Below are 27,399 nucleotides of genomic sequence, written 5' to 3' on the forward strand. Positions count from 1 at the left end.
GCTCCCAACCTCAGATGGTCTGCTGGGATTACAAGTGCGAGCCACCACACCTGGCCCATACTCAATTTTATAGATGAGGAAACATACAGAAGTTGAGCACCATGCCCAGGGTCACTGAACTAGCAAGTAGCAGAGGAGGGATTCAAAGCCGGGTTGAGACTCCAGTGCTGAGGTGCTAACCATTAAACTACACATCTGACATCTGCATAAGGAAACTATTTATTTATTTATTTATTTATTTTAGCAATTGAAAATTTACATATAACAGGATCTTGTTCTATCTCTGAGACTGGAATGTAGTGGTACAATCACAACTCACTACAGCCTGAAACTCCTGAGCTCAAGTGATCCTCCCACCTTAGTGTCCCAAGTAGCTGGAGCTACAGGCTTACACCACCATGCCCGGGTAATTTTTGTTTGTTTGTTTGTTTGTTTGTAGAGATGGGTGTTTTGCTGTATTGCCCCGGCTGGTCTTGAACACCTGGGCTCAGGTAATCCTCCCACTTTGGCCCCTCACAAAGTGCTAAGATTATAGGTATGAGCTACAGTGCCCTAAAAAGATGCCTTTATAACCATTTCTTTTGCTACAAATTGCCCACTTCTTATTCCAGAAGGAGTGGTACGATAACCCTCTAACTAGTCTCAAGACTTCCTCTAAAATCAAGCTTCTGCTGGGCTTGGTGGTGCGTGCCTGTGGTCCCAGCTACTCCAAAGGCTGAGGCTGGAGGATGGCTTGAGCCCAGAAGTTGTGGGCTGTAGTGCACTATGCTGATCAGGTGTCCGCACTAAGTTTGGCATCAATATGGTGAACTCCTGGGAGCAGGGGACCACCAGGTTGCCTAAGGAGGGGTGAAATGGCCCAGGTTAGAAACGGAGCAGGTCAAAACTCCCGTGCTGATCAGTAGTGGGATCATGCCTGTGAATAGCCACTGCACTCCAGCCTGGGCTACATGAAACCCATCTCTTTTAAAAAAAAAAAAAAAAAAAATCAAGCTTCTCAACAGCTCCCCAGGGTTATTTATCCCTTTCAGTCACCAATTGCACCCTAATACGAGAAATGACAAGATAAGTGAACAATTGAGTTCAGGAGCCCTGCCCCCACTCATTCTCCTCCTGCTGGATCATGTCCCATCTTGAAGTACCCCTGGCAGAGAAAAAAGAACACCCCGAGGGAGGGTAGCCTTAGATGAGAAGCATGCTCCAGAAAGACAGTAGCTTCTTCCTCTTCTGAGAAAAGTAGGAAGGTCTCTTTGTGTAGTTTGCAAGTACAGGAAAATTAAAAAAAAAAAAAGAAAGAAAGAAAAATAGGAAGGTCTTAGAAAGGGGTAGGTACCAGGAGGCAGAGGTTGCAGTGAGCCAAGATTGCCAACATTGCATTCCAGCCTGGGCAACAAGAGTGAAACTCCATCTCAAAAAAATTAAAAAAAAGGCCGGGTGGGGTGGCTCAACACTTTGGGAGGTTGAGGTGGGAGGATCACTTAGGTCAGGAGTTCAAGACCAGCCTGGCCAACATGGTGAAACCCTGTCTCTACTAAAAATACAAAAAAAAAAACCTAGCTGGGTGTGGTGGCATGTGCCTATAGTCCCAACTACTTGGGAGGCTGAGGCAGGAGAATTGCTTGAACCCGGGACACAGAGGTTGTGGTGAGCAGAGGTTGTGCCACTGCACTCCAGCCTGAGTGACAGAGTAAGACTCCTCTGTCTCAAAAAACAAGATCAGGGCGGGGTACAGTTTGATGCCTCAGGAAGGACAGTACACCACAGACTATGGTAATCATCTCAATCAGAAGAGACGAGAGGACACTGGGAGTGGGGAAATCACCCTCAACCCCACTTTAGGGTCCAAATCACAGTTTCAGTTTTCCCGGCATTTTCTTTTTTTTTTTTTCTTTTCTTTTTTTTTTAAAGATGAGGTTTCACCATGATGGCCAGGCTGGTCTTGAACTCCTGACCTCAGGTGATCCACCCACCTTGGCCTCCCAAAGTGCTAGGATTACAGGCGTGAGCCACCGCGCCCGGCCCTCTTTTTTTTTCTTCTTCCAGACAGCGTCTCCTTCTGGCACCCAGGCTGGAGTAGTGCAGTGGCATGATCTCAGCTCACTGCAGCCTCTGCCTCCCAGGTTCAAGCGATTCTCCTGCCTCAGACTCCCAAGTAGTTGGGTAGTTGGGATTACAGTGCTCACCACCATGTCTGGCTATTTTTCTTTTTTTTTGAGACAGAGTCATGCGCTGTCACCCAGGCTGGAGTGCAGTGGCGTGGTCTCGGCTCACCGCAGCTTCTGCCTCACGGGTTCAAGCGATTCTCCTGCCTCAGCCTCCTGAGTTGTTGGGACTACAGGCCCCCACCACTGCACCTGGCTAATTTTTATATTTTTAGTAGAGACAGGGTTTCACCATGTTGGCCAGGCTAGTCTCGAACTCTTGACCTCGTGATCCTCCTGCCTTGGCCTCCCAAAGTGCTAGGATTACAGGTGTGAGCCACCATGTGCAGCCTTTTTTTTTTTTTTTTTGAGACGAGTCTCGCTCTGTTGCCAGGCTAGAGTGTAGTGGCGCAATCTCGGCTCATTGCAGCCTCCATCTCCTGGAGCGTTTCTTCTGCCTCAGCCTCCCGAGTAGCTGGGATTACAGATGCGAGCCACCACGCCCAGCTAATTTTTGTATTTTTAGTAGAGACGGGGTTTCACCATGTTGCCTAGGATGGTCTCAATCTCCTGACCTCATGATCCACCCGCCTCTGCCTCCCAAAGTGCTGGGGTTACAGGCATGAGTCACTGCACCCTGCCTCTTTTTTCTTTTCTTTTTCTTTTTTTTCATTTGAGACAGAGTCACCTAGGCTGGAGTGTAGTGGTGTGATCATGGCTTACTGCAACCTTGACCTCCCCAGGTTCAAGCAGTCCTCCCATCTCAGCCTCCTGAGTATCTGGGACTACAGACATGCACCACCACGCCCAGCTAATTTTTTTTTTTTTTAATAAAAAAAGATGGGGTTTCACCATGACGGCCAGGCTGATCTTGAACTCCTGACCTCAGGTGATCCACCCACCTCGGCCTCCCAAAGTGTTAGGATTACAGGCGTGAGCCACGACACCCGGCCAGCCCAGCTAATTTTTTTTTCTATTTTGTAGAGATAGAGTTTCACCATGTTGCCCTGGTGTCAATCTCAGGCTGAAGCAATCCACCCACCTCGACCTGCCAAAGTGCTGCGATTACAGGCGTGAGCCACCACTCCCAGCCTTTTCCTGGCATTTTCATCTTAATCCCTTGATATAGTGATTGGTTCTTGATTAGCTACATAAAAAGAGAAGGCTACTAGAATGGTTAACCCACATGGCAGATTGTCCTAAAGACCACTTCGGAATGCTTAGCTTTTGAAATTTGTTTTGCGCATGATATGTTTCCATTTCAGGTTTGTGGTTGAGTTTGGTGTGCACAAAATACCCTATAGTTCTATTGCCTGAAGGTACTGGGGGGCTCTCAGACATTGGCAGAAAGTCAGCGTATAGTAGCATATCCCCACTCATTGGCCAGTGGCTTCCACAATAGCTGTGATTCAATCTTGTTCAAGATGAGCCACATGCAGATAATCAAGTTGACTGAGCACAGATTGGACTTGTGCTACTTAGGAGCCAGAGGCCTGTTTCCTGGCCTGAAGAATCCCCTTGAACCTCTGCAGGAGGGTTAGGGCTGCCATTTCCACTCCAGCTTCTACCTTGCTCTCTGTGGTGCCTGTCAACCTGACTGGTTTCTTTGTCAGGCTCTTCAACTTCAGAATGGAGACAAGAACTGCCTGGTTGCTCGCTCGAAGTGCTTCCTGAAGATGGGAGACTTGAAGAGATCCCTGAAAGATGCCGAAGCTTCGCTCCAGAGTGACCCAACTTTCTGTAAGGTGACTGCCTGGTGGGGAGGGCTCGATCTTGCTTTCACCGCTGCCATTGCCTGCAGCAGCTTCTGGATACAAGCAGCTGAAGAACCAGCCAGACCACCTACTGCTTGATGCCATTTTCTCTCCCTAGGTCATTGCCTATGTCCCTGCCCCCTGTATTCCAACCTTGACTCTCAACCCAGGACCCTTCTGTTCCCCGACGTTTGAGTCCTGTAAGGCCTTATCTGTTCACATTGATTTGACTTCCTCCCATTCCAGGGGATTTTACAAAAGGCGGAGACACTATACACCATGGGAGACTTTGAGTTTGCCTTGGTATTCTATCATCGAGGCTACAAGCTGAGGCCTGATCGGGAATTCAAAGTTGGCATTCAGAAAGCCCAGGAAGCCATCAACAACTCAGTGGGAAGTAAGTGACCACAGGGCCTATGCCCTTGTTTAGGAAGGTTTTTGGAATCCTTAGGTTGAGAGTAAGGCTGAGGTATAGTGAGTGAGCAGCCACTACCAGGCCCACAGGGAGTCCCACAGCTGGATTTGGCTGCTGCAGTGTTGAGGATTAGGAACTGTCCACTGGGAGGACCAGGCCCTGACACACTGCACACTGATCTCTGAGCACTGCAGCCTTGGGTTTTCCTAAAGGCCAGATGAGAAAGGCTGTTTCAAAGTAGACCTGTCTTTAGCCTGGTGTCAAAAGCTAGAACACCATTCTGAGCCCAGCCTTCCACAGTCTCTGGCTTCCTCCCTCACCAAACATGTACCAAGAGCTGGCCTTAGCCATCAGCATTATGGCAGGGGGATAAGGGAGGCAAATGAGAGCAAGTGAGAGCTTGCTCTGCGGGTGGCAAAGCCTGGAAATGGAGAGTTTCTCCTGCACCCTTGGCCTCCCTTTGTTTGGAAATCTGCCCTAGCCTTGGACTAGCTGGGGCTGTTATCTCCTAGGAGTTATACCAAACAGCCTGCATCATTTGCCTGCTAGGCTGGCCTAGGACCAGCTTTGCCACAGCCTCCACCATCCCCTGGCCAAAAGCAGCCATCTCCACATAAAGATACATGATAGGTCATGCCTGAGGGGGCTGGCCTACCTGAGCTCCAGCTTCTTTCCTTGCAGGTCCTTCTTCCATTAAGCTGGAGAACAAAGGAGACCTCTCCTTCTTAAGCAAGCAGGCTGAGGTAAGGGCCCTGGTTCTGTGGCTGTATCCCTTTTTTTTTTTTTTTAATGAGAGGGAGTTTCGCTCTTGTTACCCAGGCTGGAGTGCAATGGCGCGATCTCGGCTCACCGCAACCTCTGCCTCCTGGGTTCAGGCAATTCTCCTACCTCAGCCTCCTGAGTAGCTGGGATTACAGGCACGCGCCACCATGCCCAGCTAATTTTTTGTATTTTTGGTAGAGACGGGGTTTCACCATGTTGACCAGGATGGTCTCGATCTCTTGACCTCGTGATCCACCCGCCTCGGCCTCCCAAAGTGCTGGGATTACAGGCTTGAGCCACCGCGCCCGGCCGGCTGTATCCCTTTAAGGGAAGAGTCTATGTGTGCCTGAGAAGTGGTCTTGGGAGTCTGGCTGCAACCCAACCAGGCATACTCCATGGTTCTTGGCCCACAGAAAAGTCCTGGAGCTGGAGGAATCTGGGATCATAGACACTGGGTCCATGGCTGGATACGCTGTGCTCCTTGCTGAAGCTCTGTTGGGTATTGCTTCATTTTCTCAGAATATGAAAGCCCAGCAGAAGCCTCAGCCCATGAAACACCTCTTACGCCCCACCAAGGGAGAGTCCAAGCGGAAGGGCTCACTCAAGAGTGAGAAGATTGTCCGCCAGCTTCTGGGGGAGCTCTACGTGGACAAAGAGTACTTGGAGAAGCTCCTATTGGATGAAGGTTTCGGACACTTTGTTGGCATGGGGCCTTGGGGGAAAGGAAACCTGGGTGGATGCTGAATGCATGAGCCGAAGGCAGACCTGTCATGTAATATTAGCTGATGTGTACTTATGGACAGGTTTTATTAGCATTCTCATTTGACAGATAAGGAAACTGAGGTGCAGACCAGTGGAAACTAAAGTCACATATAGGTAGGCAATGACATGGCTTATGTTTGAATCCAGGACGTCCAATTTTAGAGCAGTGGTCCTAAGTGCTATGGTACCCTGGGAGGGAACAACAGAGATTTGGTTTCCTTTACCACCATAGACCCTGAAGAGGCATCCCCTTTGCCTTCAATCTGTACAGTGGGCAAAGGAATCTAGTGACAGGTGCTTGAATATGAGGATGTTACTTCTAGAATGTTCTGCAACATCATCTAGTCCAAGTTCTCCTTTCATAGATAAGGAAATAGAGACCTTGACTGGGGAGGAACTTTTACAAGGCAACGAGCAAGTTCATGGTGGAGTCAACACCGGAACCCAGGCCTCTGATCTCCAGTCCAGTGCTCTTTTTTTTTTTTTTTTTTTTTAAAGACAGAGTCTCGCTCTGTCACCCAGGCTGGAGTGCAGTGGCATGAACTTGGCTCACTGCAACCTCTGCCTCCTGGGCTAAAGCGATTCTCCTGCCTCAGCCTCCTTAGGAGGTGAGATTGCAGGTGCCCACCGCCACATCCAGCTAAGTTTTTGTATTTTTAGTAGAGATGGGGGTTTCACCATATTGGCCAGGCTGGTTTCAAACTCCTGACCTTGTAATCTGCCTGCCTTGGCCTCCCAAAGTGCTGGGATTACAGGCATGAGCCACCACGTCCAGCCTAATTTTTTGTATTTTAAGTAGAGATGGGGTTATACCATGTTGGCCAGGCTGGTTTTGAACTCCAGATCTCAAGTGATCCACTCACCTCGGCCCTCCAAAGTGCTAGGATTACAGGCATGAGCCATTGCACCTGGCCAGTCTAATGTTCCTTTCACCATACTGCTGCCAGTGACAGGATACAGGACAGAGACCTGAGATTAATGTCTCATATAAACATGGGGATGGTAGTATTGCCATTATCTGATAAGCCTGAGCAAGGTCACCTGTGAATCAAATGCCTCTTCTCTAGAATTGGCTTCGCAAGGTCATGTGTAGGGATCCCTGCAGGGCTGTGACACAGGAACAGCTTCACTGCTGGCACATCTCCTTGGCAATAGGCCTGAATGCCTCCTATTTTCCAGAGGACCTGCCACAGAAGAAAAGGGTGGTTTGATATGACCCTAAGTGGCCTTGGAGGTTTGCTGCTGGCTGTAACCTCTGGCCAAGCAGTGGGCAGGACTTGGACACCACCCCCTCCAGCTAGCCGCATGTACAGGCCCACTGGGTACCTGGGAAATCACTGGGCACTGGCAGCCTGGGCCAGATCATGCATTTAGACTCTGTTCTCTGAGGACACAGCTTGAACTGGGGAAGTCCCGAGGCTTCTCAGCGAGCCATCCATCAGCTGCGCCTTCTGGCTAGCTCTTCGGATCTTGCCATAAGGGGCCCATCCCATGGAACTGCCTGAGAGTGGGGCTCTGGCTGCATCCTGGCCTGGATAAACCCACTCTGCCACCATGCGCACTCACATTTCTCTCCGTTTCAACAACTCCTGACAGAGCTCTTCACAGAGGGCCCTGCAGCAGCTGGGAGGCAACAGGAGGCATCTCCCCTAGAGGCCTGTTCTCCTTGACGCCTCCTCACACTCCTTCCCCACAGACCTGATCAAAGGCACCATGAAGGGCGGCCTGACTGTGGAGGACCTCATCATGACTGGCATCAACTACCTGGATACTCACGGCAATTTCTGGAGGCAGCAGAAGCCGATCTACGCCAGGGAGCGGGACCGGAAGTTGATGCAACAGAAATGGCTGCGGGACCACAAACGCAATCCCTCGCAGACAGCCCATTACATCCTCAAGAGCCTGGAGGACATTGACATGTGTGGGTGTTGTTCTCAGAGGGTGGGGCAGGTGCCTCCAGTGCCCTATCAGGTGGGGAAGGAGCAACATGGTAGCCTGAGCCCCTGGTCTCTCTGACCTGCAGATGGTGACTGCAGGGAGAGGAGTTACCCCGTCAGTGAAGAGGAGGCCGTCCTGGCCTCCACAGCACCCCTTTCTTTTCCCAGTGCTCACAAGCGGCAATGCCGAGGGGAGTCTTCAGAAAGCTGAGAAAGTGCTGAAGAAGGTACTGGAATGGAACAAGGAAGAGGTATCCAACAAGGATGAACTGGTTGGAAACTTGTACAGCTGCATAGGCAATGCCCAGATTGAGCTGGGGCAGATGGCAGCAGCCCTGCAGAGCCACAGAAAGGACCTGGAGATCGCCAAGGAATAGTGAGTGCCCTGGGGCAGGCCACCGCCACGAGCCTACAGAGGAGAGCTGCTGGGGCTGGGGCTATCCGAGGCCCTTGCCAGGGATGCTGGTGACTTGACTCCCATTTTCTGCCCTGCATGCCCAAGTTAGAGTCTTCTGGAGGTGGGGACCACCTGCCCAGGACTGAGGGTGGGGGCACCTAGACTGTTAGCTTTTTTGACGCCAAAAGGAGGGTAGTGGCTCAAAATTCCAAAACGCCACCCAGTGGTTTGGCTCTTAGGTTATGTTTATATTCTTACGTCATCTTTTTTTTTTTTTTTTTGGTCTAGTGTACTCCCGCAATAGTTCTTGGTCTTACATCATCTTAATAAGCAGGCATGAAGCCCCAGACATGCCAGATGCTGCTAGTGTGGGAACACAGTAATGACCAGATACAAGGGTCATTTCCCTGCAGAGGTCAAGCACAAAGGGACATAGCTAATTCATTGCAATTGTGATAAATGCCATGAAAGAAAAGTACAGGATCCAGTGTGGTGAGAAATATATTCCAGGAAGACTTGATGGCGCTGGGGACACACAGGGCCTATGGAAAGGTCCTGAGACTGAAGGGTACTTAAGGCTGGCGAGCATGGCATATTGCCAGGGAGAGTGGCCAAGTGGAGGCTGCAGGAAGTGGGCAGGGGTCAGTTCAAGCATGGTCTTGTGAACCAGTGCTGACCAAGAGCACCGGCTGTGGAGTCAGGCAGACCTAGGCTGTGGAACTTGCACCACCCAGCTGTGGGACCTGGGACACATCATTTTAGCTCCCTCCACCTCAGGGTCTCCTCTGTTAGCTGGGCACCCTGTAGGGCGGAAGGGAGGAAGATGCGGAAGTACATGTGCAGAGCTTAGGACAGTACCTGGTATCCACAATAGTAGTAACACCAGCTCTCTAGAAATGAGCTCTTCTCTTTTCTTTTTTTTTTTTTTTTTTCTTGAGACGGAGTTTCGCTCTTGTTACCCAGGTTGGAGTGCAATGGCGCGATCTCGGCTCACCGCAACCTCCGCCTCCTGGGTTCAGGCAATTCTTCTGCCTCAGCCTCCTGAGTAGCTGGGATTACAGGCACGCGCCACCGTGCTCAGCTAATTTTTTGTATTTTTAGTAGAGACGGGGTTTCACCATGTTGCCCTGGACGGTCTCGATCTCTTGACTTTGTGATCCACCCGCCTCAGCCTCCCAAAGTGCTGGGATTACAGGCTTGAGCCACCGCGCCCGGCCTTAGAAATGAGCTCTTCTCAAGACTTGCTGGCTTCCACCCGGACGTTCCATCACTGTCTCAGCATTCTGGTTCTACCCTTGGGAGTCATTCTTGACTTCCTCCTGGCTGGTTTCTACTCATCTCACCAGTCTTGAGCCTCATTGGTCTCCCATCATTTCATTTACCCTCAGTGCCCAGCCCTCAGCCAACCTGACTCCTGCTGCTTCCCCTGCTTCTGCTGCCTCTTTCCAGCTCCTCCCACAAATCTCCAGAGACACAGGCTATGAACTCTCCCTCCCCTGCTTACAAGTAGGCCAGGGCCCCTCACTGCCTGCAGGTTAAAAGTTGAGCCCCTTTTCTTGGCCCTCAGGCCCTCTCTGAACCCACTCTTGCCCTCTTACAGCAATCTTCCCTTGGGGTCAAACGTTCCTGAACATTCCTGTCTCCTGCCCTTTCCTCTTCAGTTATCCAAGCCCCATATGCTTTCCATTTTCAGTTCATTTCTCACCTGCTTCCACTGTGCTGGGCAGGAATATCCCATTTTGGCCATCCCATATTAGAAAAAAATAGCTTTAGGGCCAGACCTGTCTTTGATCCCTGGCTCTGCCACTTAGCAGCTATGTGGATTTGATTAACTTGCTCCTCTCCTCAGTTTCCTCATCTCTAATAAAGGTATCATAATACCAACCCACAGGGATTGTGGGGATTAGATACGATGTATATATACGGTACCTTGGATCCAACCATCTCCCTTGCACAAATGACTTAGGAATCTTTACTTCTCGCCAGACCTCTCTCCTGAGCCTCAGACCTTGGTGTCCAGCGGATTCTAAGACATTTCTATCTGGATTTCCCACAGGAATCCTAAACTTAACCATATGCAAATCGGAATCCCTTATCTTCTCCCAAACTTACTACTCAAGGGTTGCCCATCCTCAAGGATGGCACTGTTGGCTACTCAGTCCCCAAGCCAGAAGCCCGGAAGGCTTCCCAGACACCTCCCTCCACTCACTGTTTCTGCCACGTTGCCCAGGTGCCTGGCCCCCTCACTGTTCACGCCCAGGGCCGGCCACGTCCTGTCCTGACTGCTTTCTCTGTTCCTTCCCACGACTCAGTCCAGGGCCCCCTTACTTCTTGCCTGTTTCCTCTGACCTGGGTGGGCTTCCTGCAGCTCAGCTGGCCTTTCTCTGAAAAGCAAGTCCTGTGGTTGGGATGAAGTTTTAGTGCCCTGCTCAACACAGGTTGCCCTCCTTCACCTGACTTCTGGCCTCTCTTGACCTGGCTTTCTCGAGGCCCCCAGGCGTTCTGGGCCCCAGCCAGTGCAGAGCTCTGTGCATATCCTCCAGCCCCTGGAATGCCTCCCACCCATTCTTCCACATTTCAGTAAAGGTTGAAAAGCCTGCTTCCTAGGCTCAAGCAGTCTTCTTGCCTCAGCCTCCTGAGGAGCTGGGACTACAAGCATGAGCCACTGTGCCTTTGTTTGTCTTTACGTAAGTACTATAATGTCAGGCTCGAAGGCTTGATCCGGAACTGGGTGGGTCCTGAGAGCAAAACTTGAAAGTTGTTCCCGCAATCCACTTCCCGCCACTTCCCAAGATGATCTTGTTGGAATCATCTCTGGCCTTTTTTCAGTGTATTTACCTGCATACTCATGTACATATATCAGATTTTTAAAACAAAAGCAGTTCCTTGCTATGTTCTTTCTTTTTTTTAAAAAAAAATGTGTCGGCCAGGCGCGGTGGCTCAAGCCTGTAATCCCAGCACTTTGGGAGGCCGAGGCAGGTGGATCACGAGGTCAAGAGATCAAGACCATCCTGGTCAACATGGTGAAACCCCGTCTCTACTAAAAATACAAAAAATTAGCTGGACATGGTGGCGTGTGCCTGTAATCCCAGCTACTCAGGAGGCTGAGGCAGGAGAATTGCCTGAACCCAGGAGGCGGAGGTTGCGGTGAGCCGAGATCGCGCCATTGCACTCCAGCCTGGGTAACAAGAGCGAAACTCCATCCCAAAAAAAACAAAAAAACAAAATGTGTCTTGCTCTCAAAAATAAACACAGGCCAGGCACGGTGGCTCACACCTATAGTCACAGCACTTTGGGAGGCTTAGGCAGGATAGCCTGAGACCAGGTATTTGAGACCATCCTGGGCAAATTAGCCAGATGTAGTTTCTCGAGCATGTAGACCTAGTTACTCAGGAGGCTGAGGCAGGAGGATCTGTTGAGCCCAAGAGTTTAAGGCTACAGTGAGCTGTGGAGGCCAGGAGTTTGAAACCAGCCTAGGCAACATGGCGAAACCCTGTCTCTATTAAAAATACAAAAATTAGGCCGGGCGCGGTGGCTCACGCCTGTAATCCCAGCACTTTGGGAGGCTGAGGTAGGTGGATCACAAGGTCAAGAGATCGAGACCATCCTGGTCTACATGGTGAAACCCCATCTCTACTAAAAATACAACAAATTAGCTGGGCATGGTGGTGTGTGCCTGTAATCCCAGCTACTCGGGAGGCTGAGGCAGGAAAATTGCCTGAACCCAGGAGGCGGAGGTTGCGGTGAGCCGAGATCATGCCATTGCACTCCAGCCTGGGTAACAAGAGCGAAACTCTGTCTCAAAAAAAAAAAAAACAAAAAAAAACCAAAAATTAGCTGGGCATGGTAGCATGTGCCTATAGTCCCTGCTACTCAGTGGCTGAAGCATGGGAGTCACTTGAACCCAGGAGGTGGAGGTTGCAGTGACCCAGGATCATGTCACTGCACTCCAACCTGGACAACACGGTGAGACTCTGTCTCAAAAAAAAGACAAACCCCAAACACACACACACACACACACACACACACACACACACACACACATACCACACACACACACACACACGCTGCCTTTCTTAGAGCACTGATAACATTTAGATTTTTTTTTTTGGCTTATGTCTGTAATCCCAGCACTTTGGAAGGCTGAGGCAGGTAGATCATCTGAGGTCAGGAGTTCGAGACCAGCCTTTCCAACATGGTGAAACCTTGTCTCTACTAAAAATACAAAAATTAGCTAGGTGTGGCAGCATGTGCCTGTAATCCCAGCTACTTAGGGGGATAAGGCAGGAGAACTGCTTGAACCCAGGAGGCAGAGGTTGCAGTGAACTGAGATCATGCCACTGCACTCCGGCCTGGGCAACAGAGCGAGCCTCCATATTAAAAAAAAAATTAGATTATTGTTAATGCTTCTTTTTGTATACTGTGCTTTAATGACTGTTCTTGTCATATTGTCTTCTTGAGGTAGATTCCTAGAATGGCAATTGGTGGCTGAAAGGGACATCTTTGCAAGCTATTCACTGATTACCCTCCAGAAAAGTCCTGATAATGTTCACTCATGGCCCTAAGGCACAGGAGAACCTATGTGCCATATTCTTGCCAGACTGGGCCTTGTCCCTCCAACTGAAACCCTGGGGTTCTGAGGCCAGGGCCCCTGTCTTTACCTTCCTTCCTATTTCCACAGTGCCTAGAAGAGCCGATTTCTAGTGAATGGCTTGTTTTGCTTCTTCCCCACAGTGACCTTCCTGATGCAAAATCGAGAGCCCTTGACAACATTGGCAGAGTTTTTGCTAGAGTTGGGAAATTCCAGCAAGCCATTGACACGTGAGTGATCAAGAATTGCCTCTTCCCCACCTCTGCCATTAGAACTTCTCACCCTAACATGAAATTTTTTTTCCGGTGATAAGCATCCAGCCTAGGCAACACAGAAAGACTCTGTCTGTACAAAAAGAAAAAAAAAAAACAGCTGGGCATAGTGTCCTGTGCCTGTGGTCCCAGCTACTTGGGAGGCTGAGGTGGGAGGATTACTTGAGCCTGGGAGGCTGAGGTTGCAGTGAGACATGATCACCTACGGCACTTCAGCCTGGGCAATATGTTACCTATGGAAGATATCCAAGTTATTAGTGGTGAATCTGGACAGGTTTACAGCAACCTCAATTCTAGCCTTCTCAGAATAAAGAATTTGACTGAGGGGCATAAGGCAGAAAAAGTGACTGAGACAAGTTTCAGAGCAGAAGTGGAAGTTTATTTTATTTTATTTATTTTATTTTATTTTATTTTTATTTTTATTATTTATTTATTTATTTGTTTATTTTTTTTTATTTTTATTTTTTTTATTTTTTTATTTTATTTTATTTTATTTTTTTTTGAGACGGAGTTTCGCTCTTGTTACCCAGGCTGGAGTGCAATGGCGCGATCTTGGCTCATCGCAACCTCCGCCTCCTGGGCTCAGGCAATTCTCCTGCCTCAGCCTCCAGAGTAGCTGGGATTACAGGCACGCGCCACCATACCCAGCTAATTTTTTGTATTTTTAGTAGAGACGGGGTTTCACTATGTTGACCCGGATGGTCTCGATCTCTTGACCTCGTGATCCACCCGCCTCGGCCTCCCAAAGTGCTGGGATTACAGGCTTGAGCCACCGCGCCCGGCCTATTTTTTTTATTTTTGAGACGGAGTTTCGCTCTTGTTACCCAGGCTGGAGTGCCATGGCGCGATCTCGGCTCACCGCAACCTCCGCCTCCTGGGTTCAGGCAATTCTCCTGCCTCAGCCTCCTGAGTAGCTGGGATTATAGGCACGCGCCACCGTGCCCGGCTAATTTTTTGTATTTTTAGTAGAGACGGGGTTTCACCATGTTGATCAGGTTGGTCTCGATCTCTCGACCAAGAGAGATCCACCCGCCTCGGCCTCCCTAAAGTGCTGGGATTACAGGCTTGAGCCACCGCGCCCGGCCTATTTTATTTTATTTTATTTTATTTTTTTGAGACGGAGTTTCGCTCTTGTTACCCAGGCTGGAGTGCAATGGCGCGATCTCGGCTCACCGCAACCTCCGCCTCCTAGGTTCAAGCAATTCTCCTGCCTCAGCCTCCTGAGTAGCTGGGATTACAGGCACGTGCCACCATGCCCAGCTAATTTTTTTTTTTTTTGTATCTTTAGTAGAGACGGGGTTTCACCATGTTGATCAGGATGGTCTCGATCTCTTGACCTCGTGATCCACCTGCCTCGGCCTCCCAAAGTGCTGGGATTACAGGCTTGAGCCACCGTGCCCAGCAGAAGTTTATTAAAAATATCTAGGGGCCAGGTGCGGTGGCTCACACCTATAATCCCAGCACTTTGGGAGCTCGAGGTGGGCGGATCACAAGGTCAAGAGATTGAGACCATCCTGGTCAACATGGTGAAACCCTGTCTCTACTAAAAAGTACAAAAAAGTTAGCTGGGTGTGGTGGTTTGTGCCTGTAGTCCCAGCTACTGGGAAGGCTGAGGCAGGAGAATTGCTTGAACTCGGGAGGTGGAAGTTGCAGTGAGCCGAGATTACACCACTGTACTCCAGCCTGGCACCTGACAACAGAGCAAGACTGAGTCTCAAAAAAAAAAAAAAAAAGATTTAGGGTAGGCTGGGTGCGGTGGCTCACACCTGTAATTCTAGCACTTTGGGAGGTTGAGGCAAGGGGATCATGAAGTCAGGAGATCGAGACCATCCTGGCCAACATGGTGAAACCTCATCTCAAAATACAAAAATTAGCTGGGCATGGTGATGCGTGCCTATAGTCCCAGCTACTAGGGAGGCTGAAGCAGGAGCTTGAACCAGGGAGTTGGAGGTTGTAGTGAGCCGAGATGGCACCACTACACTCCAGCCTGGTGACAGTGAGACTCTGTCTTAAAAACAAAAAAACAAAAAAACAAAAAAAACTTGAGAACGGTGGTGATGGTGGTGGTGACTTTGGCGACTCGGGACTGAGTGCAAGTAACATAGAATCAGCATGATTCTTCAGAGCCTCTTCAGGCTCTCCGCTGTCTTTCAGTCAGCTGTCTCGGTCCATTTGCGGAGGAACATCGGTGTTACAGCAGTGGCATTAAATAAGGAACTTGATCCTATACAGAAACTCTTTGTGGACAGGATTAGATAATACAAATCTAAGCAACAGAAATCTGGAGGACCTGTTGATGCTGGTCCAGGATATCAGCAAGATCTGGAGAGGGAGCTTTTTAAAGCTCAAGCAAATGTTTGGTAAAGGAGACATGAATAACCTTCCCCACCTTCAAATTTGAAGATCGCAAATTTGAAGTCTTTGATAAACCCCAGGCCTGGCCGGGCGCGGTGGCTCACGCCTGTAATCCCAGCACTTTGGGAGGCCAAGGCGGGTGGATCACGAGGTCAAGAGATCAAGACCATCCTGGTCAACATGGTGAAACCCCGTCTCTACTAAAAATACAAAAAGTTAGCTGGGCATGGTGGCGCGTGCCTGTAATCCCAGCTACTCAGGAGGCTGAGGCAGGAAAATTGCTTGAACCCAGGAGGCGGAGGTTGCGGTGAGCCGATATCGTGCCATTGCACTCCAGCCTGGGTAACGAGCGAAACTCCGTCTCAAAAAAAACAAACAAACAAACAAACAAAAAAACCCAGGCCTAAAGAAATAAAGTAAAATTAATCTGGTACTTTGTCATGGGTTAGTTATACAACTAGTTAGAAGTTTCAGAATAAACATACATTTCATAACTGTCAAAAAAAAAAAAAAAAGCTTTAGGGCAGAACAGAAAGTACACTTGGAAGAGACCCAAGTGAGTGCTGAGCAGGACAAGTGCGGTGTTTAACCTTGATCCTAGGACTTTACAGACTGGCCCCTTTCCCGTAATTCTTCACTTAGGGTGGGCTGCCTATATGTGCAGTGCCCTCCTTACCCTTGGGAGGTAAGCATGCACAGTGTGTTTAGGAAGTTGTACACATGCCTCTCTCAGGCTTTCTCCCCCTTACCAGTGGAGTGCCTCCAGAAGTCCATGCTCTACCTTTTGTCTCTTAATGTACATGCCTGGGAATTTTCTTCTCCCTGCTGTCTACGTTCAATTAACACTTTACTGTGATAGGTGTGGACCATCAGGAAATGGCTTCTCTCTGGCCTGGGCTGCCAATTTATCACTTTTTTTTTTTTGAGACGGAGTTTCACTCTTGTTACCCAGGCTGGAGTGCAATGGCGCGATCTCGGCTCACCGCAACCTCCAACTCCTGGGTTCAGGCAATTCTCCTGCCTCAGCCTCCTGAGTAGCTGGGATTACAGGCACGCGCCACCATGCCCAGCTAATTTTTTGTATTTTAGTAGAGACGGGGTTTCACCATGTTGACCAGGATGGTCTCGATCTCTTGACCTCGTGATCCACCCGCCTCGGCCTCCCAAAGTGCTGGGATTACAGGCTTGAGCCACCACGCCCGGCTCATTTATCACTTTTATTTTATTTTTTTGAGATGGAGTCTCGCTCTATTGCCCACGCTGGAGTGCAGTGGTGTGATCTCGGCTGACTTTAACCTCCACCTCCCAGGTTAAAGCGATTCTCCTGCCTCAGCCTCTCAAGTAGCTGGGACTACAGTCATGTGCCACCACGCCCAGCTAATTTTTGTATTTTTAGTAGAGACAGGGTTTCACCATGTTGGCCAGGATGGCCTTGAACTCCTGACCTCAGGTGATCTGCTTGCCTCGGCCTCCCAAAGTGCTGGGATTAGAGGCATGAGCTACTGTGCCTGGCTAATTTATCACTTTTAGAGAAGCAATGTGATAACTGCCAAACCATCACTTGACATTCCTGGTAAGTCAGGGAGAGCCCTCGGCTGCCCTACTCGTGCCTAACTACCTGTAAGAAATAGAGCAAGATCCTATCTCAAAAATAAATAATAAGTAAGGCTGGGCGCGGTGGCTCAAGCCTGTAATCGCAGCACTTTAGGAGGCCGAGGCGGGTGAATCACGAGGTCAAGAGATCGAGACCAACGTGGTCAACATGGTGAAACCCCGTCTCTACTAAAAATACAAAAAATTAGCTGGGCATGGTGGCGCGTGCCTGTAATCCCAGCTACTCAGGAGGCTGAGGCAGGAGAATTGCCTGAACCCAGGAGGCGGAGGTTGCGGTGAGCCGAGATCGCGCCATTGCACTCCAGCCTGGGTAACAAGAGCGAAACTCCGTCTCAAAAAAAAAAAAAAGAAAAAGAAAATAAATAAATAAATAAATAATAAGTAAAATAATCATATGGAGTACTTGTTAGTAATGTGAATTACTGGGCATCTCTCCTGGAAATTCTGATTCTACAGGTTTGGATTGGAGCTTAGGAATCCTTTTTAACAACACTCCAACACTCCAGGTAATTCTTACCTTTGGGGAATTTCAAGAATTGGGAGATCAATTAACCTCTGAGAGATCTTCTGAAACGATTCTGTGACTCCACGTGGTTGTGTAGGGGCGCTGGGAACAGTGTCTAAGCTCTTCGAATAGCCTAACTGCTAGATTTTTTTTTTTTTTTTAAACATTAGAGTGGGCCCAGCGCGGTGGCTCACGCTTGTAATCCCAGCACTTTTGGAGGCCAAGGCGGGTGGATCAGAGGTCAGGAGATGGAGATCATCCTGGCCAGCATGGTGACACCCCGTCTCTACTAAAATATAGAAAACTAGCCAGGCGTGGTGGCAGGCTCCTGTAGTTCCAGCTACTCAGAGGCTGAAGCAGGAGAATCACTTGAACCCAGGAGGCGGAGGTTGCACTGAGCCGAGATTGCACGACTGCACTCCAGCCTGGCAATAGAGTGAGACCCATCTCACACACGCACACACACACACACACACACACACACACACACACACACAGTGAGACTCTGTCCCCCGCTGGGGCTGGAGTAGAGTGGCATGATCATAGCTCACTGCAGCTTCAAATTCCTAGGCTCCAGCAATCCTCCCTCCCATGTAGCTGCTGACTACAGGCACATGCCACCACAGCTGGCTAACTGGCTAATTATTATTTTTTTTGTGTGTGAAATGGAGTTTTGCTCTTGTTGCCTAGGCTGGAGTATAATAGTGAGATATCTGCTCACCACAACCTCTGCCTCCCAGGTTCAAGCAATTCTCCTGCCTCAGCCTCCTAAGTAGCTGGGATTACAGGCATGCACCATCATGCCTGGTTACCTTTGTATTTTTTGTAGAGACAGGGTTTCTCTGTGTTGGTCAGGCTGGTCTTGAACTCCTGATCTGAGGTAATCCGCCTGCCTTGGCCTTCCAAAGTGCTGGAATTACAGGCATAAGCCACCTCACCTGGCCAAAAAAATAATCTAAATGTTATCAGTGCTCTAAAAAAGGCAATTTGTGTGTATGGGGTGTATGTGTATGTGAGTTTTTGATTGTTTTATTTTTGAGACAGTCTTGCTGTGTCACCGAGGTTGGAGTGCAGTAGCATGATCTTGGCTCACCGCAACCTCCGCCTCCAGGGTTCAAGTGACTCCAAGTAGCAGGGACTACAGGCATGTGCCACCACGCCCAGCTGAGTTTTGTATTTTTAATAGAGACGGGGTTTCACCATGTTGCCCAAGCTGGTCTCGAACTCCTGGCCTCCATAGCTCACTGCAGCCTTAAACTCTCGGGCTCAAGGGATCCTCCTGCCTCAGTCTCCTGAGTAACTAAACTAGGTCTGCATCTTCTATTGATCTTGTGATTTTTTTCATTCCAGTCTTTTTTGCTTTGATTTTCTCTTATATATACTTAGTAATTTCTTTTTTTTTTTTTTTTTTTTGTTTGAGACAGAGTCTCATTTTGTCACCCAGGCTGGAGTGCAGTGGCACGATTATAGCTCACTTCAACTTCAACCTCTCAGGCTTAAGTGATCCTCCCACCTTAGCCTCCTAAGTAGCTGGGCTACAGGTGCACGTCACCATGCCCAGCTAGTTTTTGTACTTTTTGCAGTAATGCGGTTTTGCCATGTTGCCCAGGCTGGAACTCCTGGGCTCAAGCAATCCACCTGCCCTAGCTCCCCAAAGTGCTGGCATTAGAGGCATGAGCCACCATACTTGGCAATATTATTCTTAAACATTATTCATGTGTGCGTACGTGTGTGTTTGTGTTAAGAAAGAGTCTTGCTCTGTTTCTCAGGCTGGAATGCAGTGGCATGATATTGGTTCACTGCAACCTTTGTCTCCCAGGTTCAGGTGATTCTCATGCCTCAGCCTCCCGAGTAGGTGGGATTACAGGCGTTTGCCACCATGCCTGGCTAATTTTTGTATTTTTTTTTTCTTTTTGAGACGGATTCTCACTCTGTTACCAGACTGGAGTGCAGTGGCACGATCTCGGCTCACTGCAGTCTCCGCCTACGGGTTCAAGTGATTCCCCTACCTCAGCCTCCCAAGTAGCTGGGACTACAGGTGCCCATCAACATGCCCCCGGCTAATTTTTTGTATTTTAGTAGAGGCGGGGTTTCTTTTCTTTTCTTTTTTTTTTTAATAGGATAGGGCTTCCAACAAAAAGCAAGATGGCTTTTAAAGAAAGTGTTTAAAACAAACTATTATTTTCTAACACAAATTTTTCTTTTCTTTTCTTTTCTTTTTAATAAGAAAAAGAATAAAGAAGAGGAAGAAAGAGAAAGAGGAAGAGGGAGAGAGGATGGGGGTATTGCTTTATTGCCCGGGCTAGAATGCAATCTAAATGTGGGTATACCTATAATTGTCCTTACTGATGAAGATATAGAAGAAAATGAGGGAAGAGAATAACAAACAAGGAGCCAACCAAAATTTCATTTAAACTTCTAAGTTGATATGATGTGGTACTGATAAGAGTATATATTTTGTATATTTAAAGTGGAGAGTTCTATAAATGTTAATTACATTTACTTGTTCCAGATCTAAGTTCAAGTCCTGGATATAGTTGGTAATTTTCTGTCTCACTGATTTGTCTAATATTAATGTTGAAGTCTCCCACTATTATTATGTGGGAGTCTAAGTCTCTTTATAAGTCTTGTATGTCTGGGTATTCCTGTACTGGGTGCGTATATATTTAGGATCTTTAGCTCTTCTTGTTGCATTGATCCTTTTATCATTGTATAATGTCCTTCTTTGCTTCTTTTAATCTTTGTTGCTTAATTGTAACTTCTGCTTTTTATTTATTTATTTTGGCTCTCTGTTTGGTTGGTAAATCCTTCTCCATCCTTTTTTTTTTTTTTTTTTTTTTTTTTTTTTTTTTTTTGAGACAGAGTTTTTGCTCTCGTTACCCAGGCTGGAGTGCAATGGCGCGATCTCGGCTCACCGCAACCTCCGCCTCCTGGGTTGAGGCAATTCTCCTGCCTCAGCCTCCTGAGTAGCTGGGATTACAGGCACGCGCCACCATGCCCAGCTAATTTTTTTGTATTTTTAGTAGAGACGGGGTTTCACCATGTTGACCAGGATGGTCTCGATCTCTCGACCTCGTGATCCACCCGCCTCGGCCTCCCAAAGTGCTGGGATTACAGGCTTGAGCCACCACACCTGGCCTCCATCCCTTGTTTTAAGTCTTTGTGTATCCTTGAATGTGAGATGGGTCTGGATGCAGCATACTGATGGGTTTTAGTTATTTATTCAAATTGCCTGTCTGTCTTTGGATTGGGGGATTTAGTCAATTTAAATTTAGAATTAATAATAATATATGTGAGTTTAATACTGCCATTTAATATTAGCTGGCTATTTTGCCCATTAGTTGATGTAAATTCTTCATTATATTGATGCTCTTTTTGATAATTTTTTTAGAAAGGCTGATACTGTTTGTTCCTTTTTTTTTTTTTTTTTTTGAGACGGAGTTTCGCTCTTGTTACCCAGGCTGGAGTGCAATGGTGCGATCTCGGCTCACCGCAACCTCCGCCTCCTGGGTTCAGACAATTCTCCTGCCTCAGCCTTCTGAGTAGCTGGGATTACAGGCACGCACCACCATGCCCAGCTAACTTTTTGTATTTTTAGTAGAGACGGGGTTTCACCATGTTGACCAGGATGGTCTCGATCTCTTGACCTCGTGATCCACCCGCCTCGGCCTCCCAAAGTGCTGGGATTACAGGCTTGAGCCACCGTGCCCGGCCCTGTTTGTTCCTTTCTATGTGTAGTGGTTCTTGTAAAGCAGGCCTGGTGGTGATGAAATCTCTGAGTGCTTGCTTATTCACAAAAAACTTTATTTTTCCTTCACTTGTGAAGCTTAGTTTGGCAGGATGTGAAATTCTGGGTTGAAAGTTCTTTTCTTTAAGGATATTGAATATTGGTCCCCACTGTCTTCTGGCTTGTAGGGTTTCTGCTGAGAGATCTGCTGTAAGTCTGATAGGCTTCCCTTTGTGGGTAACCTGACCTTTCTCTCTGGCTGCCCTTAGTATTTTCTCCTTCATTTCAACCCTGGTGAATCTGACGATTATGTGCCTTGGAGTTGCTCTTCTTGAGGAATATCTCTGTGGTGTTTGTTCTCTGTATTACCTGGAGTTGAATATTATCCTGCCTTACTAGGTTGGGAAAATTTTCCTGAATAATGTCCTGAAGCATATTTTCCAGCTTGGATTCATTCTCTTCGTCACATTCAGGTACACCTATCAAGCGTAGATTAGGTCTTTTCACATAGTCCCATATTTCTTGGAGACTTTGCTCGTTCCTTTTTATCCTTTTTTCTCTAATCTTGTGTTTTATTTCATTGAGTTGGTCTTCGACCTCTGATATCCTTTCTTCTGCTTGATCAATTCGGCTGTTAAAACTTGTGCATAGGCCGGGCGCGGTGGCTCAAGCCTGTAATCCCAGCACTTTGGGAGGCCGAGGCGGGTGGATCACAAGGTCGAGAGATCGAGACCATCCTGGTCAACATGGTGAAACCCCGTCTCTACTAAAAATACAAAAAAATTAGCTGGGCATGGTGGCGCGTGCCTGTAATCCCAGCTACTCAGGAGGCTGAGGCAGGAGAATTGCCTGAACCCAGGAGGCGGAGGTTGCGGTGAGCCGAGATCACGCCATTGCACTCCAGCCTGGGTAACAAGAGCCAAACTCCGTCTCAAAAAAAAAAAAAACAAAAAACTTGTGCATACTTCACGAAGTTCTCGTATTGTGTTTTTCAGCTCCATCAATTCACTTATTTTCCTCTCTAAATTGTGTGTTCTTGTTAACATTTCGTCAAATCTTTTTTCAAAGTTCTTAGTTACTTTAGATTGGTTTAGAACAAGTTCTTTTAATTCACAGAAGTTTCTCATTATCCACATTTTGAAGCCTGTTTCCGTAATTGGAACACACTCATTCTCCATCAAGCCTTGTTCCGTTGCTGATGAGGAACTGGGATCCCCTGCTGAGGGAGAGGCATTCTGATCTTGGGTATTCTCAGCCTTTTTTGGCTGTTTTCTTCCCTTCGTTATAAATTTATCCATCTGTGGTCTTTGTATTTACCGTCTTTGTAATTGGGTTTCTGAGTGGACGTCCAACTTATTGATTCTCAGCGCCGAAATCTGAGCAACCCACTGCGCCACTAAATCAGCGGCGTTAAGATTGATGGTGCTTTTCTGACTCTGCACCAAGAACCATCGCTCCAAGGCGCCGGCAAAACCGCCTCGCCGGTCACAAGAGTCGCGCTGGCAACCCGTGGGGCTCCTCCGCTGGGAATCTCCTGGTGCGTGAGCAACAAGAATTCATGTGAAGGTGTGGTGTCCTCTCGTTCTTTGCGCTTTCACTGGGAGCTACAATCCCGAGCTGCTAGTGATCAGCCATCTTGGATCTCTCCCCCAGAGGCGGGGTTTCACCATGTTGGCCAGGATGGTGTCAATCTCCTGACCTCATTATCAACCCACCTCAGCCTCCCAAAGTGCTGGGATTACAGGCATGAGTCACTGCACCTGGCCTAATATTTTGTTTTGTTTTGTTTTGTTTGAGACGGAGTTTCGCTCTTGTTACCCAGGCTGGAGTGCAATGGCGCGATCTCGGCTCACCGCAACCTCCGCCTCCTGGGTTCAAGCAATTCTCCTGCCTCAGCCTCCTGAGTAGCTAGGATTACAGGCACGCGCCACTATGCCCAGCTAATTTTTTTTTTTTTTTTTTTTTGAGACGGAGTTTCGCTCTTGTTACCCAGGCTGGAGTGCAATGGCGCGATCTCAGCTCACCGCAACCTCCGCCTCCTGGGTTCAGGCAATTCTCCTGCCTCAGCCTCCCGAGTAGCTGGGATTACAGGCACGCGCCACCATGCCCAGCTAATTTTTTGCACCTTTAGTAGAGACGGGGTTTCACCATGTTGACCAGGATGGTCTCGATCTCTTGACCTCGTGATCCACCCGCCTCGGCCTCCCAAAGTGCTGGGATTACAGGCTTGAGCCACCGCGCCCGGCTTGTTTTTTTTGAGACGGAGTCTTGCTGTATCACCAGGCTGGAGCACAGTGGCGCAGTCTCGGCTCACTGCAACTTCTGCCTCCCGGTTCAAGCAATTCTTCCACCTCAGCCTCCCGAGTAGCTGGGACTACAGGCACGTGCCAAACGCCCGGATAATTTTTGTATTTTTAGTAGTGATGGGGTTTCACCATGTTGGCCAGGATGGCCTTGCTCTCTTGACCTTGTGATCCACCCGTTTTGGCCTCCCAAAGTGCTGGGATTGCAGGTGTCAGCCACCACGCCTAGCCTAATTTTTGTATTTTTAGTTGAGTTGGGGTTTCGCCATGTTGGCCAGGCTGGTCTCGGGCTCTTGACCTCAGGTGATCTGCCTACATTGCCCTCACGAAGTGCTGAGATTAGAGACATGAGCCACCAGGTGGCTGAGATTAGAGACATGAGCCTCAACTGTTGTATTAAATTCCACATTCCATTGATGTGGCCCTATTTTTGTGTTACTTCAAATGCTGTTTTTATACATTGTTTTCATCTTTTTAATTTATTATTTGCATCTTATTTATTTTCTTTTTTAGAGACGGTGTTTAACCATGTTGGTCAGGCTGGTCTTGAACTCCTGACCTCATGATCCACCTGCCTCGGCCTCCCAAAATGCTGGGATTATAGGCATGAGTCACCATCCCTGACCTTTTTTTTTTTTTTTTTTTTTTTTTTTTTGAGACGGAGTTTCGCTCTTGTTACCCAGGCTGGAGTGCAATGGCACAATCTCGGCTCACTGCAACCTCTGCCTCCTGGGTTCAGGCAATTCTCCTGCCTCAGCCTCCTTAGTAGCTGGGATTACAGGCACGTGCCACCATGCCCAGCTAATTTTTTGTATTTTTAGTAGAGACGGGGTTTCACCACGTTGACCAGGATGGTCTCGATCTCTTGACCTCGTGATTCACCCGCCTCGGCCTCCCAAAGTGCTGGGATTACAGGCTTGAGCCACCGCACCCGGCTTTTTTTTTTTTTTTTTAAGACAGACTCTCACTTTGTTGCCCAGGCTGGAGTGCAGTGGTACAATCTTGGCTCACTGCGGCCTCTACCTCTTGGGTTCAAGAGATTTTTCTGCCTCAGCCTGCTGAGTAGCTGGGACTATAGGCACCTGCCGCCATGCCTGGCTAATTTTTGTATTTTTAGTAGTGACAGGGTTTCACTATGTTGGCCAGGCTGGTCTCAAACTCCTGACCTTAGGTGATCTGCCCACCTCAGCCTCCCAAAGTGCTAGGATTAGAGACATGAACCACCATGTCAGCCTCAACTGTTATATTAAATTCCACATTCTGTGGATGTTACCAAAACAGTTTCAGTAGTCTTCTTTCCTTTGTTTTTGGTTTTTTGTTTTTTTGAGATGGAGTCTCACTCTGTCATCCAGGCTGGAGTGCAGTGGCATGTCTCAGCTTACTGCAGTCTCCTCCTCCTGGGTTCAAGCGATTCTCCTGTCTCAGCCTCCAGAGTAGCTGGGACTACAGGTGTGCACCACCACGCCCAGCTAATTTTTGTGTTTTAGTAGAGATGAGGTTTCACCAAGCTGGCCAGTCTGGTCTTGAACTCCTGACCTCAAGTGATCTGCCCATCTCGGCCTCCCAAAGTGCTGGGATTACAGGCAAGAGCCACTGCACCTGGCTTGGTAGTCTTCAAATATCTTTATGCTGATTAATTCCACCCTTGTATCTAAAAGAACTGGTAGTTGGAGAGTAAGTTTTATTCCATCACCCAGCAGGAAGCCTTGGGATCCTGTGGCCTAAGTGTATGGTTTTGGGTCAAGAAGTTAACCCTGGTTATTTATGTCCCTAGCTGGGAAGAAAAGATCCCTCTGGCAAAAACCACCCTGGAGAAGACCTGGCTGTTCCATGAGATTGGCCGTTGCTACTTGGAGCTGGACCAGGCCCAGCAGGCCCAGAATTATGGCGAGAAGTCCCAGCAGTGTGCCGAGGAGGAAGGGGACATTGAGTGGCAACTGAATGCCAGTGTTCTGGTGGCCCAGGCACAAGGTATGGGCTCAGAGATGACCACCCTGCCTTTCCCAGCTTTCAGGCCCAGCTTACCCTAGGGCTGGAAGTCCTGTGGACTGAGTTTGCCATCCCAGTGCTTTTCTTCCCAGATCATTCTGAGAGTGGGGATAAACCACTCCATTTTGACCAGCCCATGGTAAGTGCCTACTTTAAGCAAAGCTTGATTAGGGGTTGGGGCAGCTTGAGCCTGCCTCTGCCCTTGAGGATCTCAGCTGGAGACCCAGACAGCATCATGTCATCCTCAAAACACTTCCCGTATATTGAGCAGTGTTTCTCCTGCCTTGGTACTTTTTTTTTTTTTTTTTTTTTTTTTTTGAGACGGAGTTTCGCTCTTGTTACCCAGGCTGGAGTGCAATGGCGCGATCTCGGCTCACCGCAACCTCCGCCTCCTGGGCTCAGGCAATTCTCCTGCCTCAGCCTCCTAAGTAGCTGGGATTACAGGCACGCGCCACCATGCCCAGCTAACTTTTTGTATTTTTAGTAGAGACGGGGTTTCACCTTGTTGACCAGGATGGTCTCGATCTCTCGACCTCGTGATCCACCCGCCTCGGCCTCCCAAAGTGCTGGGATTACAGGCTTGAGCCACCGCACCCGGCGGTACTTTTTTTTTTAGAGATGGAGTTTTGCTCTTGTTGCCCAGGCTGGAGTGCAATGATGCAATCTTGGCTCACTGCAACCTCTACCTCCCTGGTTCAAGCAATTCTCTGGTCTCAGCTTGCTGAGTAGCTGGGATTACAGGTGCCCACTATCACACCCAGCTAATTTTTGGCATTTAAAAAACAATTATTTATTATACTTCAAGTTCTGGGGTACATGTGCAGAACCTGCAGGTTTGTTATATAGGTATACACATGCCATGGTGGTTTGCTGCATCCATCACCCCGTCATCTACATTAGGTATTTCTCCTAATGTTATCCTTCCCTAATCCCCTCATCCCCTGCTATCCCTCCCCTGACCCCACCCCTCAATTTTTGGCTTTTTTTTTTTGAGACAGAGTTTCGCTTTTGTTACCCAGGCTGGAGTGCAATGGCGCGATCTCGGCTCACTGCAACCTCGCCTCCCGGGTTCAGGCAATTCTCCTGCCTCAGCCTCCTGAGTAGCTGGGATTACAGGCACACGCCACAATGCCCAGCTAATTTTTTGTATTTTTAGTAGAGACGGGGTTTCACCATGTTGACCAGGATGGTCTCAATCTCTTGACCTCGTGATCCACCCGCCTTGGCCTCCCAAAGTGCTAGGATTACAGGCTTGAGCCACCGCGCCCGGCCGGCTTTTTTTTTTTTAAAAATAGATGGAGTCTCGCTCTGTCACCCAGGCTGGAGTGCAGCAGTGCGATCTCGGCTCACTGCAACCTCTACCTCCCAGGTTCAAGCAATTTTCTGCCTCAGTCTCCCAAGTAGTTGGGATTAATAGGCTAATTTTTGTATTTTTAGTAGAGATGGGGTTTCACCATGTTGCCCAGGCTGGTATTGATCTCCTGACCTCGTGATCCACCCACCTCGGCCTTCCAAAGTGCTGGGATTACAGGCGTGAGCCACCGAGCCCGGTTACGATGGCCTTTTACAATCTGACTTATGAACACAAGGGCTTCCTTTCCCCATGAGTCCCAAAGCAGTGTTTAGGAGGAAGGTAGATCTTACATATACTCAATTGTAAAAGAAAGCAGTGGTGGCCATGTGCGGTGGCTCACACCTGTAATCCCAGCACTTTGGGAGGCAAGGAGGGCGGATCATGAGGTCAGGAGATCGAGACCATCCTGGCCAACATGATGAAACCCCATCTCTACTAAAAATACAAAATTTAGCCAGGTGTAGTGGCGGGCGACTGTAATCCCAGCTACTCAGGAGGCTGAGGCAGGAGAATCGCTTGAA

At 48.5% G+C, this 27,399-nt stretch overlaps 1 protein-coding gene and 1 pseudogene across 2 annotated transcripts in view; both read left to right on the forward strand.

Moving 5' to 3' along the window:
• Positions 1-27,399, forward strand: part of ODAD4 (outer dynein arm docking complex subunit 4) — a 45,378-nt gene that overhangs the window by 1,707 nt on the left and 16,272 nt on the right. For both annotated transcript variants that reach the window (XM_039476911.2, XM_039476910.2), the window contains exons 2-9: positions 3,755-3,886; positions 4,142-4,292; positions 4,992-5,053; positions 5,592-5,757; positions 7,531-7,755; positions 7,940-8,147; positions 12,903-12,989; positions 25,310-25,506. In XM_039476911.2, the coding sequence (XP_039332845.1) occupies positions 3,755-3,886; positions 4,142-4,292; positions 4,992-5,053; positions 5,592-5,757; positions 7,531-7,755; positions 7,940-8,147; positions 12,903-12,989; positions 25,310-25,506 (1,228 nt within the window). The remainder of the gene's footprint in view (positions 1-3,754; positions 3,887-4,141; positions 4,293-4,991; positions 5,054-5,591; positions 5,758-7,530; positions 7,756-7,939; positions 8,148-12,902; positions 12,990-25,309; positions 25,507-27,399) is intronic.
• Positions 14,442-20,314, forward strand: LOC141581873 (ATP synthase peripheral stalk subunit F6, mitochondrial pseudogene; annotated as a pseudogene).

Source organism: Saimiri boliviensis, chromosome 17, assembly GCF_048565385.1.
Source record: "Saimiri boliviensis isolate mSaiBol1 chromosome 17, mSaiBol1.pri, whole genome shotgun sequence".
Taxonomy (NCBI): domain Eukaryota; kingdom Metazoa; phylum Chordata; class Mammalia; order Primates; family Cebidae; genus Saimiri; species Saimiri boliviensis.